General features: G+C 34.9%; 2 protein-coding genes across 2 annotated transcripts in view; both read left to right on the top strand.

Moving 5' to 3' along the window:
- LOC128862284 (DNA-binding protein D-ETS-3) overlaps positions 1–13,419 on the top strand; it is a 79,921-nt gene extending 66,502 nt beyond the window's left edge. The window contains exons 6-7 of the mRNA XM_054100828.1: positions 11,946–12,154; positions 13,269–13,419. Of these exons, the coding sequence (XP_053956803.1) occupies positions 11,946–12,154; positions 13,269–13,405 (346 nt within the window). The 3' untranslated portion in view covers positions 13,406–13,419. The remainder of the gene's footprint in view (positions 1–11,945; positions 12,155–13,268) is intronic.
- A 100-nt stretch (positions 13,420–13,519) lies between these two features.
- On the top strand, positions 13,520–14,143 carry LOC128861828 (uncharacterized). Its single transcript, XM_054100203.1, has one exon. The coding sequence runs from the start codon at positions 13,520–13,522 to the stop codon at positions 14,141–14,143; it is 624 nt and encodes a 207-aa protein (XP_053956178.1).
- Positions 14,144–19,891: the final 5,748 nt, after the last annotated feature.

The raw sequence follows: 19,891 nt of genomic DNA, 5'->3' as shown, positions 1-19,891 counted from the left end.
ATTAAATTACTTTTGTATTTCAGTTTTAAATAACTTCATTTACATATAAATTTTTAAATTTTTTGTTTATTCATGTACATATTTCATACGGATTGTGCTTATTTTTAACATATATAGGTGTTTACGAGTAATATACTATTGGGCAACCGCACACTAAATACTAACTTCAATGGTGGTGTGGAAACTAAAAATTCCCAATTTTTATTTAACAAAATACCCAATTCATGTTTCTACCGGTGTGGCAATATTGGAAAATGTTATAAAAAATGCACATTTTTCAGCGCTCTCACGAGAAAAAGAGTTTCACATCTAGTCATCTATGGTTATCTGAACAACGACTAATTGGACGAGTTTGTGCATTCTGTTGAAATGATCGTGCAGAATTCGGCTATCGAATCTCCGAAGTGACGTGGCTGCCGAAGTTCCCTTCACAATTTTTTTTCTCACCATAGTTAAAGAGCAAACCTTGTAAACCTATCATCCTTGAGTATTCAGCCCTCATTGTGTGAAAGAGTTGCCACATATTATACATAAGTAGCCATATAATTAATTGTATACGCAAGCGATGAAAATCAAAAGCTTTTGAATGCTCATCTCGCTATAGGTATAGCAAAAGAATTAAATAAAACTTTATATTAACTTTATACATTCTTTCGCTACACAAAACTATCTTTAATTTTGAATATTAAAATATGAATGCATAATTAATGTGATATTTTAACGGCATTTTAACAGAAATATTAAACGAGAAAACCACCATTAACAGATTTAAAAGCATGGATTGTAGTATAACGCCGGCCGAACAATAAAAATTATAACACATACAATGGCAATTTTTGTTGCCAGCTGTCATCTGGCATTCTCCTGTCAGTATTTGCATTCGTTTTAATTGCTATGCACAATTTTTTATAATATATATGGAACTCTTTTGTTCTTTTGTTGGCCTCTACTCAATAAAATTAAAAATAAATGCGCCTGTTGACATTTACTGCTGCTGGTTGAACCAAAATATGCAAAAAAACATAGATAAAGGAATAAATGGAAGTAAAATAAACAGAAAACCGGGCAGACTGTTGAAGAAACAAAATTCATTTTACTGTCAAATTAAATTCGTGCCAATTGCTATTGAATGCTATGAAAAACGAATGGAAATTGAAAAACGAAAAAAGATAACGAAAAATTGGAGTCTTCTGATTTCGACAGAGATTCCATTGCATGCTGCTACTTTTTGGTTTATGTTGTCGTTATTTACACACCAGAGTCTGTACTTTCAGCTGACTGCCTCACTGGCTGCATTTCATTCATTCATTTCGACCGGAAGTCGGCCTCACAATCAAACTCAAGCAAAAGCTGTACATAACGTACATAACTAGCATAGCAATCAACTTTTACCCAACGAAACTGTGCGCCGTGCTATGTCAATGGCTACCTTCCATATGTATGTTTATGCATGTATGTATATGGTATGTGCATTGGTATGTGTATGCATGCACTTATTGGCATGTAGTTTTGCTTTTCCATTGCTGTCTCCATTTCGTTAACGTTTTTACCGAAAACTCCACTGCCAGCGCTCCAATTGCGAGTTGTTTTGCCCGTTCAACGGTTGTCCCACTCGATTGAAGTTCGCGTCGCCATTGCTCTTACTTTAGTTGCTCCTTTATAACTGTTGTCTTGGTTTGAACTGATTTTACACTCCCCATCGTTTGTCAGACTTCTGATTTCGCTACGATTCCTCTCTTTGTAATCCATTACTTCGTAATTTCATTTTGTTCCATTCATTTTCCATAGTTTTTGTCCTTTCATTTGGTGTTGGCCTTTGTTCTTGGTTGCATATCCATCACCCACAATGGCAATTACTTTTTCAATTTCATTTTCGATGTTTTGTTTTTCTTACATTGTTTGTAAAATTTGGATGTTCTCACTTTTTCTGGATTCATGTACTGTATTTTTTCGCACTGGAATGTGGTGTTGACTGGCGAAAATAGGTTGCAGTTGAGTGAAATGTTCAATAATGCCCAGTGGTTCATTAGAAGGGCTTTCCAGCAATTTCAGCTTCATTTCGTGATAAATAAAAATACGGGTCTGATACAAATGCATGCATGCAAATAAACTTAAATATAGACATATGGTTTCCGTAGCCGAATGGATTGGTGCGTGACTACCATTCTATAGTGCGTAGGTTCGAGTCTCCGGGCATGAAACACCAAAAGTGTTTTCTAATAGCTGTCGCCCCTCAGCAGGCAATGGCAAACCTTCAAGTGTATTTTTGCCTGGAAAAGCTCCTCATAAAAAATATCTGCCGTTCGGAGTCGGTTTAAAACTGTAGGTCTCCCCATTTGTAGAAAAACATCAAGACGCACCCCACAAATAAGAGGAACTCGGCCAAACAACCAAAAAGGGTGTAAGCGCCATTTATATATATATATATTAGGCCGAGTAGATTTGTGGGGAGGCAAAATTCGTTTTAGAGGTATGGTTCCTTCGGCAAAGTTTCTTATTTTGATCCCTAGAATACGATTTTCACAGAGCAATGAGCGATTTTTAAATCGACCCGCCCTAATATATATATATATATAAACATACATATCCACATGTATTGTCACACATGAAGAAAAAACGGAAGAGACAGAAATCGAATAAGTTGTGGCATTTACCTCTTCGCCGACGAGGTTTGCCACGAATCACATAAAGGATTTCCCACCTTTTTTGTACTGCGACCCGATTTGCAGAATTTTTTTTTTTTTGCAACGCCTTTCTAAATGAAAATGTTAATAAATATTATTAAGAAAACTTATTATTAATTTAATTTATTAGAGGATATATTACACAAATCGATTAGAAGGATGAGCTTGCTTAACTAATAATGAATTCTCAAATCGGGGCTGAAAACTTAGAAAGGCTACTTGAAATTCATTCTTTCAAAAGTTTCATGGCTTGGATATGAATACTATAATCAAAGAATAATCAATTTCAACCCAGTACGTTGTAGTAAAAGACATTGAAATATAATGGAATCCTGACGCATCTTGCCGCATTTATGTGCGATTTTTCGTGTTGGAATAAATTCTTCGAATTTGTTTATTCTTATGTCTTAGTATGTACGATTATAATTGCCACTAACATCCTTTTTGGATGTTTGGACGAGCTCCTCCTATTGGAGATCTACTCCTGAAAATATGGGATTTGGGTCACCTCAGCGATCACTGGTCTAGTGCGCAAACGTGTAAAGTCGCGAAACAGATTGTTATGGTTTGTTGCGCATTTACGGCAGTAGTGTTTAATACCATCGTGATCGCTTTTTTTTGTTAGCTTGCCTCATCTGTGATTAACATTCCTACTTGTCGCCATTGCTTGACATTTGTAAAAGTTACGCCATCTTTAGTAAATCTACCGCGGTGTTAAAAATGAATTCAAAGGTGCGAAAACCTTAGAAATGCTGGGAAACTTTTTCAGAAATGAAACCATAAAGAATATGATGAGGCTAGTGTCAAGTCATCGACATCGAAAACTTATAAAAATCAACAAAGAGAAAGAAAATTTGATCAAGAACCGCAAATGGAGAGAGCTGCGAGATGGCTTACACATTGCTCCGTTGATCAGTTTAGTATGGATCCATTGTAGTTAATGGTTTGGGCTTGCGCGATGTTGCTATAAAGTTGGTTCCAAAGTACCTGAAATTGATGCAAAAAAGGGGACGCGTTGATATCGCATTATTTCCAAGACATGATGTCCATGGCTGAACATTCATCAGGCTATCCAGCATTAATCAAACGCATCATTACTGAAGACGGTTTATGAGTACGACATGCAATCCATATCAAAACATCAGGCGAGTGAGTGGAAAGCTCCGAATGAAGCAAAACGGTTTGAATATTTCACCAAGAACAATGCGAACATCAACAAACTATGTACTTCGGAGAACGCGTTTTAACAGCCGACTCTAATGGCTATACCGAAAATAGAGTTCCAGAAGTTTTTCGAGAGTTGAGAGTATTTGAAGGCGATACAATTTGTACTTTTCATTTTCTGAATATGTTCCAAGGATTTTGAAAATTAGCGCTCGACATCAGGCGGTGTTATTGGCAATAATTGAGAATTGTTAGTGAAGTCACTTTTCTAAAATTGGTCATAATTGTATATTTTTATATTGAAAATAATCAAAAATTCATAATTAAGCTAAAAGTGAGAAATATACAATGATGTTCGAAGTCTGAAAAATGCATATGCAATATGCAAATAAGTCATTTAAGCGAACTCGGATCATCAATAATACACGCAGAAGCCCCTCGGTTACGCTGCTATCAAAACAGTTTATTTTTTGAATGCGATACAACCACAATATATGTTCATATTCAAATTCAATTTAATTGAAATTGCGAATTGATCATCCAAGAATAGAGTATGCAAGAATACATGTCCTATATCAGGCCATGCAGGTATTGTGTTTAACTTTTCTTAGAACCTTGACTTCTTAAGACAAATCACCATTAAGCTAAAAGTTAATTATATTGGCTCATGACATTAAATGGAGGAGAAGTAGCGCAGTGAAGACGAAGAATTCAAGTGTTTACAAAAAAATGTTGCGCATCCATTGGTAGTTCTACCAAAGCTGGGCGCCACTGGTTTATACCGAAGATCCACATTGAAATTACTGCAAGATGTACCTAAAGAAACCATTGCCTGACGTCAATCCAGTTCGATATGAAGATTAAATTCAAGAAGCAATTTGCTCGCATTGCAATACCCTCGAGCAATTAAAGGCGATTTTATTACATTTTGTATTTGTAGAAACAATATTTACAGAGTAACGAAAAGTATGAGAATATGTTTGTGTTTTTATGTATATATGTATATACATAAATGTGTTTGTGTGAGCAGTGTAATCTCGGCGCCTTAATTACTTCACAAAAAGTCAAACAATTAAATCCGGGCAATGCAAAGGACTAGTGCACTCGCACAAATATAATAGAAAATTCGTGAATGGGGGTCACTGTCAACAAATACATATACTCGTACATATATATATGCATGCGTGCAAGTGTATACATATATAAATACACATGAATATGTTGCCTAGTATTGCCGAGGACATGCATACACCCATTATATGAATGTATTGATGTATGTATGCACGCGTAAATATTGGCCCTGTTCATTTCTATGTCTGCTGCAATAACGTAAATGTGGGAAAAATTTACGAAATTCGTATAATGCGTGCAATATTTTGTAATTTGGTAATTTAATTGCCCTTTCGATGATTAAGTTCAGTTCGAGCGTTAATGTTGTTGCAATAGACTTGAAATTAAATTGTAATTATATTTGCTTATATATTTTTTGTGTTACAAAAGGAGTTTTGTTAAATGGTTATCTTCAGAAAGTCAAAAAAATTAACTGAGAATGGTATTGCAGCTTTTCGGATCAGTTTAATGAAAAAGCTAGTGAGAAAATACTTATTTTACAGAAGAAAAAAACAATTGCCTATCAAGAAAATGCATTTATTCACGCAAGGATGAACAGTTACAGTATTCACATGATTTGGCCCCCACCGACTAATGCCTCTTCAGCAACTTTAAGCAATTTTTTTTTGGAAAGCTATTTCATAGAAGAAGCTTTCATATCATATATTTGAATCAGTGTTTTGCAGAGCTTCAAGAAAATCATTACAGAGATGGTATACAAATATTATAGTTAGAATCATTGGGAAAGCTTTATTGATGTAGGGATTCCTGAAAATTGCAGACTTAAAACCACTTATATATATATAATTGGCGCGTAAACCCTTTCTGGGTGTTTGGCCGAGATCCTCCTTCTATTTGTGGTGTACGTCTTGATGTTGTTCCACAAATGCATGGACCTACAGTTTCAAGCCGACTCCGAAGGCAGATATTTTTATGAGGAGTTTTATCATGGCAGAAATACACTCGGAGGTTTGCCATTACCTGCCGAGTGGTAACCGTTATTAGACATTTTTTTTTCTTAATTTTGGTGTTTCACCGAGATTCGAACCTACCGATAACTTACCGATAAAAATTACTGGTAGTTTGTATTTAAGGGTTAAATGTATAATTGAATGAAAATGAGGTTATTTTAGGCCAAAAGTTTTGACATTCGCAAAAGTGAGGCAATCCACTTAATTATAATTCGTTAACACTACCGAGCGTATACTGTACTACTTCTAGCATACAGTTGAATAAAGCGATATTTCTAAATCCGTTACTCTTTCAACGTTTTTCCGCTTATAATATGTCCGGCCACCGTAGGCTAATGGTTTGGTGCGTGACTACCATTCGGAACTGCACAGGTTCGAAACCCTGGGCACGAAACACCAATTGATAGAAAACGGTTTTGGTCTGGTAATGAGGTAAATGGAACATATTGCTGAGTCTAAGGTTACGAAAAGGGCAATTGAAAAATATTAACTTCAGTAAGAAGACGTATTTGATAGGATTCACGGCTATGTGCCTTATAAGCATTGCAATAATCTTATTCGCAAACACCAATGGTTAGATAAAGATGAAACACCAGAACCGACCGAGATGGCCTTCACCCCAAGAAGAGTATTCTGTCTATTTGGTGGGATATGGCCGGAATTGTTATTTATGAACTTCTGGAACTAAACCAGACGATAACTGCTTATTATCATTCCCATCAGACAAAGGCATCTACTTTTATATGCAGGCAAACTACAAAGCCCACGAAGGAAATGAATGGCGAATCTATATATGTATGCATATATAATGTGAATAATTCACAATAGTACTAAAGAATTGCCGCCAATAATTTCATGCAGCAGTCACGCTTCGAAGACTATCCTATTTTAAGCTACCAGCACAAATTAAAATTAATCTTTTTTTCTAAAAGACACGCGTCTACTTCAAATTATATTTATGTAAATTTTTGCAACAAAGAAATGAAAAACGCGATATTCAGCCATTCCAGTTTGCGGCATACAATTTTTAGTTGACCTTAGTTTACCGTTTGATTATTGTTGCTATTACATTTAAATTCGCTGCTGCTTACTTACATAAATTGATTTTGTCTTGGGAGCAGGTTTTTGTCACATGGAACCGTAAGAGCGCCAAAGCATTAAAGGTGAGACAACTTATACTACTTTAGGGTCAGTTAATAAAAAAAAAACGGTAGCTTATTTGTTTTTATAGTTATAGGCTTCCTGTTTAATTGATGAAGGCCAAATTGCTTTGAAAATAATATTTTTTTGTAAATTTATGTAAGCATTAGATTGATCAATTATTTATGTACATAAATTTAAATATTTTGTAAGAAAAGTGGTTGTTATTTTTGCCAATATTATTGTGTATGACAGTGAACTTCTGTGTAGCCGGGGTCTTTTACGCCCCGTGGAGACCGTTAACTACCGCTTCGTTAACCTAATCAAGCGTCTTCCATTAATATATTTTTCTAAACAAATAATCAGCCTTTACAGCAAGGAGAACTTCCATGTTTTCTATTAAGATTCGCTTCTTATTTTATATTTTCACTATCAAGCGAATGAATAAAATTATTAATGCCTACATTCATATAACTAATCAAAATATTATATGTTATTGTATTTCCGCTTCCCATCATTTTTTATTTTTGTTTTTATGAAATATCACACTCTAGATTGAGTAGAGTTGTAAAACCACCTACTGCGCTACAAAACATGATTAATTTGTTTTTATTTTAAATACTCAAACTTTATTTTCCGGATCAACTGATCTCATCTTGCTATTTCCAACAAATACTTGCATAAATTATGGTTATGGTAAGAAACGATTTCCATATATTTCCTCTAGTTTCGTTGTGCCATGTAAATGATAATAGCGGTTGTAGTAGCTGAATGGACTTGTGCGGATGGGCTCGGGCTTAACCACGACACTTCAAATTATAAAAAAAGTTGTTTGTAACTAGTCATACAAAACCATCTGAAATCTCCATTTGTGCAATAAAAAACAAAACGCACCATTTTTCTCTTAATAGTTTTCTTGCTAAATTTTGTTTTATAATAAAAAATAGTTTAAAAAACTAAAAAAAACACGCTTTTATTGCTAATCGAGCTAAAAAGTAGAAAATAAATTTTAATGACAAAGAGACCTATGATGAAGTAATAGCAAATCAAACGATCAGTCATAGTCAACTACTTCAGAACAGAATTTTAACAAAAATTAAGATACAAATAGAATAATTCAAATTAGAGTTAAAAGTGTGGGATGCATTTTGCTTCACTTTCATCATCCCTCTGTGCATACCTACATAGGTAGTTGCCAATAGAATGATTGTAATATTTACTATATCAAGCATCCCTCGCTTTTAACTCTAATTTGAATTACTCTATTTGTATCTTAATCTTTGTTATAATTCTGTTCTGAGTTAGTTGACTATGACTGATCGTTCGATTTGCTATTACTTCATTATAGGTCTCTTTGTCATTAAAATTTATTTTCTACTTTTTAGTTCAATTAGCAATAAAAGCGTGTTTTTTAGTTTTTTAAACTATTTTTTATTTTCTACTTTTTAGTTCGATTAGCAAAAAAGCGTGTTTTTTAGTTTTTTTTAAACTATTTTTTATTATGAATGAAAATTATTATTATCATTGCAGTCAGTGAATTAATGATTCGATATATTCGTGTTATATTATATTTAATTCCTTTCGTATCGACTGTGAGTCTAAAGCTATGCAGTTATCGGCCGTGATAAAGAAGTAATTGGGATGAAGAACCTATTTCGTGGAGGGAGCCTGAGAAACGGCTACCCCACTCCATTGGCCAGTTTTTTTTCGATTTTCGTGGTGTGGTGCGCTATGAATTCCTTCCACCTGGCCAAACTGTTAATAAGAAATATTATTTGAGCGTTATGCTTCGTTTACGTGAAGCAATTCGTCTAAAAAGACCAGAATTATGGGCCAACAACTCTTGGTTTTTGCATCACGATAATGCAGCGTCTCACACTGCACTCGTTCTTCGTGACCATTTCGCCAAAAATTCCACGCATATCGTTCCGCAACCACCGTATTCGTCTGATTTGGCTCCGTGTGACCTCTGGCTATTCTCAAAACTCAAGAGACCACTCCGGGGAACGCGTTTCGAGTCGATTGAGGAGATAATAGCTGAATCGAAGAAGGTGCTAATGGCTATACCGGAAATGGACCATTTGGCATGTTTCGGGGATTGAAAAATCGTTCGCATAAGTGTATTTCATAGAGAGGGGGTTATTTTGAAGGAGATAAAATTGATTTACAAGAATAAATAAAGATTTTTCGTTCACAACCAAATTCACCTTACTTTTTGCCCACAGGTAAAAAAAGAAAATATTAATCCTGGCAATCCTAATAAGGATAATGGAAAACTTTTATCAAATTATTGCATTGACATCGGTCCTTGATAGGTGTGCAAAATTCCAAGTCGATCAGATTTTTAGAAGCCAGTGAAAATTAAGCTCAAAGATTCCGTTACATACATACATACAACCCGACCTAATAAAAGTGTGTTAAAAATATGTTTCATTATATGAGAAATTAAAGATCCAAACTTTATACAAACTTCAAACAAAATGTTCATTAACATTTTAACTTTCTTTAAAAAAACTTCTGGTTATGCAAATTTATTGGCTTTCAGTCAACTTTATTGGCAAAGTGCGTCGATTTTTAACAATTTCTTTAGGTCTTCCACTAACATAAATTGTTGCGAAAATGTCATCTACTTTTCAATTATTACTTTAAAATATTCGAAAATGAATAACGAGACATACATCTATCCTTTAGAGCGGCGCCTCTGCTGTATTCGACTATAAGTAAAAAAACAAAACACAAGTCAGGCATGGTAAACACTCGACAGCTCCAAATCGGAGATGCCACATTTGGTGCATACGTTACCCAGTAATTTACACCTGCTATTTATGGGTCCATCGACTTAACAACTTCACCCCCTTTGGGTTCAGGCATCGGTCAAATCAAATTAGATCCATCATATTTCACCTCCACAAATCATTGGATTTTCTTTGCAAGGCAGATGACAGTTACTTAGATTTAGGACTCGGAAATTTTTTCTAGCCAATAAAATGATTATCTCCTCTCTTGTTCTTTTTAATTTATAATTACAATTTTTCACTTATTGCCTTTAAAAATACATATGGATATTCGAGTATGTATGTACTTAGTCTTGCCATAAATTCCGTGACAAATTTTATAATGCATATGGCGAGAACAAATTCGCTGAACAAGTTCCGTTATTTTTTCTTTTGTTCGTATGCATTGTATACTCAAAAATTATACCCAGTTTCGTGGCAAATTTTGCTTGCTAACAATGGATTGGGGAGCTAAGGAAAATCGCATTGCAGTGATTGCATTTCATAAGTGTAGTAAAAATGCAAGTGAGATTTATGATTTAAAATACAATATTTTTGGGTTCATAGCCGCAGAAGATTGGCTGAATCCTTTGGACTACAGTTTGTGGTCAGAACTGGAGAACATGGCCTGTCGAAGATCTCATAGAAATTTGGAGAGTCTCAAACAATCTTTGGTTCGAGCAACGACGGAAATATCTATGGAAACCGGGCGTGCTGCAATAGCAAGGACCTAATCGTTTGAAAGCTTGAGTAAAGTCAAATGGTGATTATTTGGAATGAAAAATAAAAAAAAACAATTTTTTTTTGTAATATTTACACTATTAAATAAAAGTAACTTCATTATAAAAATAGAAAATAATAATAAAAGTATTATAATTTCATATCTATAACGGACTTAACTTGTAACAGAACTTATGGCAGTACTATGTATATTCTATCACATCCATCAAAATCATACAAGTAAATGTATAGATAAGAGGTGTGGCTAAGTAAAGCTGAAGGCCACATTTGCCAGAGCTTAAGCTATTGAGTACAATAATTATTTTACTTCGAAATAAATAACTGAAATACGAAATTCTCATTTAATGGAAATGTGGTAGTAATATTTTCTTTAACTCCTATTGGAAAACTCCTATTGGAAAATAAACTCGAAAATATTTTAACTACAGTTTAAGAAATATCCAGGAATTTTTCAATGGAATAAAAGCGATTGAAGCATTCATTGACAATTAATTTGTTCTTTAATTTCTAAATTCAATATCTGATATATGTATAACATATATACATAAATATACAATATGTATAAACATTCCATCCTCTTGTGATGCAAATTCTCCTCACACGCTTTAGTACAATAACATAATACCCTGTGTTTACTATTCGGCCAGTAGCAATTTATATAGAGTAGATCATCTCCTCAACCGAAATTACCTGATTTCAAACACAGTGTGCCACTTTTGAAGATGCGTGCCGCATCAAATATTTATTCGACAACACAAATCGTTGAAAAAAGCTAAAAAGCGAAAGTTTTTATCAACCGTTTTTTACCCAGTTAGCAGCCTTTTTTTACAGTGCCAAACATTGTGTCTTACTTTCAAGGTTTTCCAATGGTCTGGATTCTAAAATGAGAACTTCTGGCAAAATCTTTGGACTCCCTTTATACTAATTTTCTTCAAATCTCGTCCCATAAGTCCCATTATCGGTGACCAATCACGAGGTATTTGCGAGCTATCTGAGAAGACAAATCCGTTGAAAAAGTTCATTACTTGGGTCCACTGATTACATGCGAAGCCAGGTTCAACAACCACCTACACATAAAGCATTCTAGCATTAAGAAGTTTCCTTCCGTGAAAGCGATTAGCTACATTTTATTTGAGTCAAAACTAAAGCCATTCTTAGCGAAGCATACTTAGGTTTTATCGCCACATAATAACCTTTTTTGCAGAAATTGAAAAATGGTGGGAGTGCTATTTATTGGATCAAGGCTATTGAAATGAAACTTAAAATCATCTAATTATTTTACTATTTATTGTTTTTTTTTTTCATATCTAATCATAGTTAGTGTATTAATATTTTTTTAAATCTATTCCCCATTTCAACAGATATTACTATGACAAGAATATTATGACAAAAGTGCATGGCAAGCGTTATGCGTATAAGTTCGATTTCCAAGGATTGGCCGCCGCCACACAACCCGCCGCCAGCGATCCCACCTACAAGTACCAAAGTGATTTGTTCATGACACCATATCATCATAGCGCCAAGCTGAGCTCATTCATGAGTCCCCACCATGGTATGACGTCGTCATCAGGTATTTTAGCCAATCTTTATACTTTCCTTTTCTGATTTCCGGATTTTGTTCAGTTCATGTGTAAGAGAGGAAGCCAAAAGTTGGCGGGGTGAAAAGGAGAAAGTGCGGAATTAAATCTTAAATTATTTTTTATTTTCTATATATTTTTTATAAAATAAAAAAAAGTTGTTAAACCCTTCGAAGTTGACAGACACAGCAGACTTCCCTTCATCATGATCAGTAAGTTTTTTCTTCTCGCAGCTAAATAGACTTTAGATAGAGCTATTAAGTGCTTCGAAGCAACATTTGCATAGAACAGCCGTCATAACGTGACTTATGAACAGGCGCGTGTTTGGCAAAAAAGCACATTTCGAGGCCCATCTTGTTTTTTGATGACAGTTTAGAGTAATTAAAAAAAATTTATAAATCTGGAGACAAAATATTTACAACAAAATCTAATTAGCTGCTTTACTTCTACTACCTGTTCAATCAATGAGACATCTTTTGAATATCCAAAAACCGTGGTGATCATATTTCCAGTCGTTTGCGATCGCGTGGTGAACTCCATGGCCTCCTGCTTGGATGGAGGTTCATTAATGAACACTCCGCGTGCTTCTGGCATTCTCAGCACTCGCCTTGCGTAGACGTAGACACACAAGATGATCATGGAGTATGATAAAATGTTCATAAATTATTCTCCAATACGTAATTTAGAACAAGTTTCTTGATTTCCCCAACAATGACTGAGTACCCTCCCCATTCTGCCGCCGTGCGTGCTGAGCGTCTACAACTGACTTCCTACTTTTCTCTAGGGATATGCCATTTATGATTTACGAGTATAGTTTGTTTTGGGCAAGAGTTCCCCCAAACAGATGACAACCCTTCCATAACAGTCTGGGGAGTACCTCTTAGTGAGGAACTAAATCGCGTCACGGTTAGTAAGTAAAGGTTAATAAGCTATTTTAACTAAAATTTTGTCTACATTCCCTTGTATCTAAAATTTTACGACTGTTAAAACTTCGACAATTTTCTTAACACTTTCTCTTTAACACATTTTACACACATACTAGTACACCATTAAACGCTTTGCAATTCTAATATTTATTTCATATATTTCTCTGTTTTCAAATTTCAGCTTCAATATTTCCATCAGCCGCCTCCTGGGGCAATTGGGGCAACCCGGCCACGAATCTCTACCAACCACACTCGATGGGTCATGTGACGCCGTCGCATGTTGCGCCCCACCTCAGCTCCTATCCGCACTATGCATGACCATCATCGTCCGGCGGTGGCTTCTAATATGAAAGCAACGCCATCGTCAGCGGCAGCAGCGCCCATGCTGCTCATGCCGCGCATGCAGCCGTCGCCGCTAGCAGTGTTGGCACAATGGGTGGTGGAGGTGGTGTCGGCGTCGGACTCAGCAGCGGTAGTGGCAGCGGCAGCAGCAGTAGTAGTGCGGCTGCCATCAATGCCGCTGCCACATTGCATTGTCTCACCTCAGTTGGCAGCAGTCATAGCAGTGCGAGCAGCGGCAGTAGCGTCGGCGGTGGCAGTGGCGGTGGTAGTGGCAGTAGCAGTAGCAGTCTTGGTGGTGGCATGCATGCAGGTTTAGGTCTGACTGCAATGGGAATGGCCGCGGGCTGTGGCGGTGGTGGCAGCGGATTGAGTGCATTCGGCAATGGTGCCAGTAGCCTAGCGTTAGGTGGTAGTGGCAGCAGTAGTAGCTCCAATGGGGGTGGAACAAACCATCACCACCATCATCATCACCATAATAGTGTTGTTGGCGGCATTGGTAGCGGTAGTAATAATTTGAATATAGCAACTGCAACCCTAACGGCTGCTCCAACGCACAGCGTCGGCGCAAGCAGTGGTTTCGGCAGTTTGGGCGGCCTTAGTATGGGTGTCGGCGTAGGCGTTGGCATGGGCATGGGCATGACTGGTGGCAATATCAACTCCATCGTTGTTGGCAATCGATTAATGAATACAGGCTTGCCGACGATATTGAAATGATGCCATTTGAATGTGGAAAGTTTTGCATAGCGATGAGGCAAGCAAGCGAGCAACCTGCCAACCAACGAATGTACCCTGCAACAATACAAAGCAAAAATTGGACGAACACCAACATACAAAACAGAATTCTGGAGCGAAACAGCAACCCCATTTCTTGCTTACATACTCATGTATGTATGTATGTACATATTTACTTCATATTTGTAAATCAAAAACTTTAAACGCGGCGTTGTTGGCTACCACCACCACCACCACCATTACACCATTTTATATTACATTCATTTTGAGTACAAAACAAAAATTGTTCATGGTTAGATTAGTAGTGGATAACGAAAATTGTAAAAAAAAAAAAAACAAATAATGAAAGAGAGATGAAGAAGAAACAGTCGTTAATAGTCTTTGATGTATGCGTGAATGTTTCCAAATGTATGAGTAAATGTGAGCCATAATATCTAAAAGCATTTGTTTTGTTGAAAAAGTATACATAGAGCGGAGAATCGCAAGTATTTTTTTTTTTTTTTGTAATTGAAATAAGTACATGAATGCGCACCTCCAGCAGCTCTCCTATCCAAGTAGTATAAATAAACGACTCAAAAATCTGCATAAAAACTGCGTTAAATACGAGAACTGTTAAAGCTCCGCTCCTCTTGCGTATACTTTAAAACGATATTCGTATTTCTATCTCGAAATGCCGATATGTGTAAATTGTTCAACAGACTTACAAAGGTATTCAGTGGGAATGTAAATTATGATATAAATTGTCAATAAACATCGCTTCGTGTATTTTCAGCAATATTAATTCATTAATAGAAAAATAACAGGCACAATTCCTCGTGCGGAGTTTTATTAATGAATAGTCGAAATATATGTAGTTTTAAGAAAACTATTGCGTGAAAGACGCTTTTAAAGAAAACTTATATCAATAGTTAATTCTAAGTTTAATATTAATCAAAAGTTAATTAATAAATTATAAATTGTATATAGATGTAAGTCAGATGAGATATTTGTGTAAATGGCAACGTATTAGTTTAATGTTAGTATTCATAATTTTTTATTTAATTTATCAAATTTCTATGTAGTTTATGCGTGAGAGAAATTTATTTTGAATTTTTTATTTTACCGCACAAAATACCATATTAGTTATGGGAAATTTAGATTAGCGTGGTCAGCCTTACAGCAAGCATTAAATACTATCGATCACTGAATCATAAATATTTTTAAAAGGCTTTCCAATTAACCCGTGGTAATAGTTTTATAGAAATACGAATCTGTTAATGGCGTAAAAAATTACTCCTTATTAAAAAAGAAAATATACATAACTATACCGCCGATAATTATCACTTATTTATTTCGTTTATTTATTTAACATTGTACTCAAAAACGCAAAAGTTCTTACTGACTACTAACTTAGCGCTAAAAACCTTATTTAAAAAATAACTAATAAAACGAACTGAAACTAAAGTAAAACTTGATCAATACAATGCAAATCACGCATTTTAGCGAATTAAATGATGCATTCAACAAAGAAGAGAATTGATTTTTAGTAATTGTAAAATATAACGACATTCGAGAACTCATTTAATGCGCGAAGAGTCCTAGTAATAATTGCATTCGACTCAGAATTAGTTTCGAATATCTTGAGATAAAAGGTTAGAGCTTCGTAAAGTTCTCGCCGGTATAAAAAAGTACAATCAATGCCACCTTGAACTGGCGATAGAATTGACCTTCTGCGACTTTAATCTGATTAATAACAAGCGAACTCCCGTGGAAGGAAATGGGACAGAAAAATTTAAAGATGTTAGGGCAAATTTAAAAAACATCCTTTGTACCAGTACTATTCTTGTGTTAGCAAATTGGTGATAAGGTCTCCAAATAAATGAAGTACATACATATACCGACATATACCGAGCAAATCCAGTAAATAGTAATTTCAAATTTTAAACCCAAAACCCCATTTTCCAACAAAACCCAAGATTGAGTATGATTTTGAGATAATAAAACTGATATGATTGATTAGAGTCAAAAATTACTTCAAGATCTGTGATCTCATCCACAAATTGAAGGACATTATTAGAGATATTATATGACAACTGTAGAATATCAGGAGATTCGGTGTAGGTGATTTTCAATTTTTTTTTTTTTTTGAATTTAAAGAGATACATGGATATGTACACTAAGAAGCGAATTCATTAAGGTCAACCTGGAGTCTAAGTGGTATTCTGAGTTTCTTATTGCGACAGCCTACGGTCGATTCAATACCTCAAAAATGGAATTCGGGCTATCGGACATAGGGCACCCACTTTGCAATTCGGTTATGGAAAATTACATGAAAAGTCCTGTAAACCTGGTTGTGGCGGTCATTTGCCTGATGTTATTTTCCACTATTAACGGCATACCTTCCTCTTTATAATGAAATAAACATCGGATTATTCGAAAATAGCCTGGCAAATGCCTGGCAAATGAACAGCATCTGGTAAATTCATTTATAAATAAGACGAAAAGCAGGACATCCAAAATGCTACCTTGAGGTACCCTAGAAGTGGCAATAAAGCGAGCATCAGATTGACCGTCAATTGTAACAAGACAACTCCTTTCACTTAGATGAGATTTTAACTATTGAAGGAAAACCGAGTGTAAGCCAAGAGAGCCAAATTTAGGGAAAATAATTCTATGTGACACAATGTCAAGGGCCTTGGATAAATCAGTACAGATGCAATCAACTTAAAACATATTTTTTACAAATAATAATACCCAGCAATCTTTCTTGAATAAATTTATACTGTAAATTGAATATTGTAAACTGAGTTTTTGGCTAATCATTTAATTCGCTAGCACCCGTTTGCAGCTCTCAAATTGCTTAAAAAATAGCAAATAGAAAGAGCTCACTTCCATGCTTGATGCATTTTTACTAATATCTCCTCTTTACCTTGGCAACAAACGTCTTCTAATACTTAACGAATTTCGAATTAACGACTTAGATATTCGACTTTCTGTAAAATCTGCGAAAATCGTACCACTATCACTAAATCCAGCGATAGGGCTCATTGTTAAGGTTTAATACTCAAAATGTTTTGGTATAAAGTCGGCCGAATTTAAAAAATCAAAAACAAAAACGGTTCAAAAACCTTTGATACCAACATAAAATCAAACAAATTGTTCATGCATTCAGTGAAGATAGGTAGGAAGGTATGGTGACTGCCATAATGATGCGCTTAGACCTGTCGTAAATCCATTGAGATATCACTAGAATGTTTCCTAACACTATAGGTTCCTTCCTAAACCATTCTGTGGCTGCTATATATGAGCAAAGCTTCGTTAGTTTTAGTTGCGCTATATCCGCTACATCTGCTAAGAATGCACTACCAACCCGCATAGGAGGTGTCTGAAGGTTTTCTCTTCTTCTGTGTTAAGATAGTTTCTAAAAAAATCGAGTTTAGCGAGGTTTTGCCAAATTGTAATTATCATGTTGTTGATGATGCCTATCTATTACTAATTTACAAATGGCTTTGGGTATAGGTATCAACGTTTTATCAAGAGTTGCACCTGTTCAGTAAAAATGAACTTTCTGAAGGAGCAATCTTTATTGATCGAAAAGGTGCGTTTGTTGATGCTTTCCATGCTCAGTTTTGTAAATCATTTGTAATGGATCATGATGAAAAATTATATATTCGTATGGAGGCATATTTTGGACGTTTCTCTTTGCTTTTTTCAAAGAAATCAATTTTCGCAACCAACAACAGCATTTATATTCGGGTTTCACATATCAGGATCCATTGGCCGCTCGATACTGAAATAACTTTTTTTGATGGGCTTCGAGAAGCACATTTTGACGTCCAGGGTCTCCAATTTGTATTCAATCCAGTTCTTATTTATTTGATATGAGTCCAAATATTTTCAGATGCTTAAAAATTTCATATTGTGTCACTTTCAACGACTGTGTAAACCCTTCTTGCATTGTGCACAAGCTTTCCCTGATTAATACCTTTCTAACGATGAAGTATGCTGATCGTAAACAACCAACAACATTCGATCTCTTGCAGAATTTTTCCTTCTAGAAGAACATTAAGACTTGAGGCAAATATTGTTTTTTTCGAACCCGAAAAATTAGAATTTTATACTAATAACAAAAGACCTTCTTCCATCAAGCATTTTCAGTCATCACAATTTGGTTCAGCGGAATAACTTACTTAATCTCTGGTAGTCAACTCATTTTCATTGTTACTTCCCAATAAAGTTTTATTTTTAATATAATAATATTTTAATTGTTAGAAATCTTTATTTTGACCTGTACGCGCTCCATTGCTTGTCTGCTGCTGCTGCCTAGCGTCAAATATGATTGTCGTGCCACCACTTTGCAAAAATTATAAATATTCCGATGGGGTGATTAATTTTGTATATTCTACTTTTTGACTGGCACGATACTCGCTTAAGCGATTTCGACCGAGCTTAACAAGGCGCGTCTGTCGCCTTTTTCTCGTGCTAACCGACGCCAGTTGGCCACCCCATGTAAAGCCAATTCCTTCCCCACCTAATCTTTCGAAGACAGAGGAGGTCTTCCTCTTCTTCTGCTACCACCAGCTGGTATCGCAATCAGATCTGTATTCGCTGGGCTATGTCTACATCGTCGTAAAGCTCAATCAGCTAATTGTTCCGTCGTCTGCGATGATCTTGTATGTTAGTTCCTTTAATTAAAAACTTGATTGTTAGAGAGATGCGTTCTAAATACTTGGCCGCATGAATAAACATTAAAAAATAAGATCCTTCAAATTCTCAAAATAAATTTTTCTCACACCCAAACTACTAGAATATTAAAATTAAGTCATAATACATAGGCTATAATTTCTAATTTTTAAGTACTCACTGTTTGTAACCATTTTTTCAGTTTTTTTTTTTACAATACGCAGTTTTAATTAGAATTAATCGCGTTAATATGTAAGTAAAAAATGTATACAGTATTTTTCATGTTTGTCTTAAACTGGTGGACTGTGATAGATGAGTATGTACAGTTGAAATATAAAAATAAAAAGTTTTATTGATTTTAATAAGCGAAATAAACAAATGAACGAAACCAAATAATTAAGAAAATACTGAAAAAAATTAATATTTAATGCACTACTTGTAAGCCATAAAAAAGGAAAACAAATTCATATTTCTGAGTGTATTTAATGTCTGTTCATATCTCGGTGTATGATAATACGAGTAAATAATAATATAAAAATTAAAAATTGCTATATCTGCGTATGTATGAGTGTATGTGTATATACATTTGACAATTAATAAGAGAATACAATTTTAAAAGTACACTTGCATCAAATCTAATTAATGTAAATTTGTCAGTGTTACAAATTGTATGACAACTGCATATTCGAAAAAAAAAAATTATAAATGTGTACAATAAAGAAAAAAAGAAATACTTGCATGTATTACAGCATCTACGAAATTTCAGTGTTTTGTGGGCAGCAATTGCACTAAGTTCATACTAAGCAAAATACCAAAAACCAAGGATATAGAACCAATTTAATGTAATATTTCTAAATGTCTGTATTTACATATTAACAACATTCATTATTATATGTAATGTATTTATGTATACCCGCGGGGTATTATAATTTTAAACTCATCTCGATGTGTATAAATAAATTAACAGTATTCACATTTATTATACATATAAATATAAATGTGTAAAATCTCATTGATTGAAAATTGAGTTTTAGTGTGATTAAGTAAGCAAAATAAATTACAAAATAA

Source organism: Anastrepha ludens, chromosome 4 (genome assembly GCF_028408465.1).
Source record: "Anastrepha ludens isolate Willacy chromosome 4, idAnaLude1.1, whole genome shotgun sequence".
Taxonomy (NCBI): Eukaryota; Metazoa; Arthropoda; class Insecta; order Diptera; family Tephritidae; genus Anastrepha; species Anastrepha ludens.
Note: the sequence above shows the minus strand (reverse complement) of the source record. Positions and strands in the feature narration are given on the sequence as shown.

Bases quoted from the DNA above. Each gene is read 5' to 3' on its own strand.
- LOC128861828 (XM_054100203.1), top strand. From the start codon at position 13,520: ATGGGTGGTGGAGGTGGTGTCGGCGTCGGACTCAGCAGCGGTAGTGGC.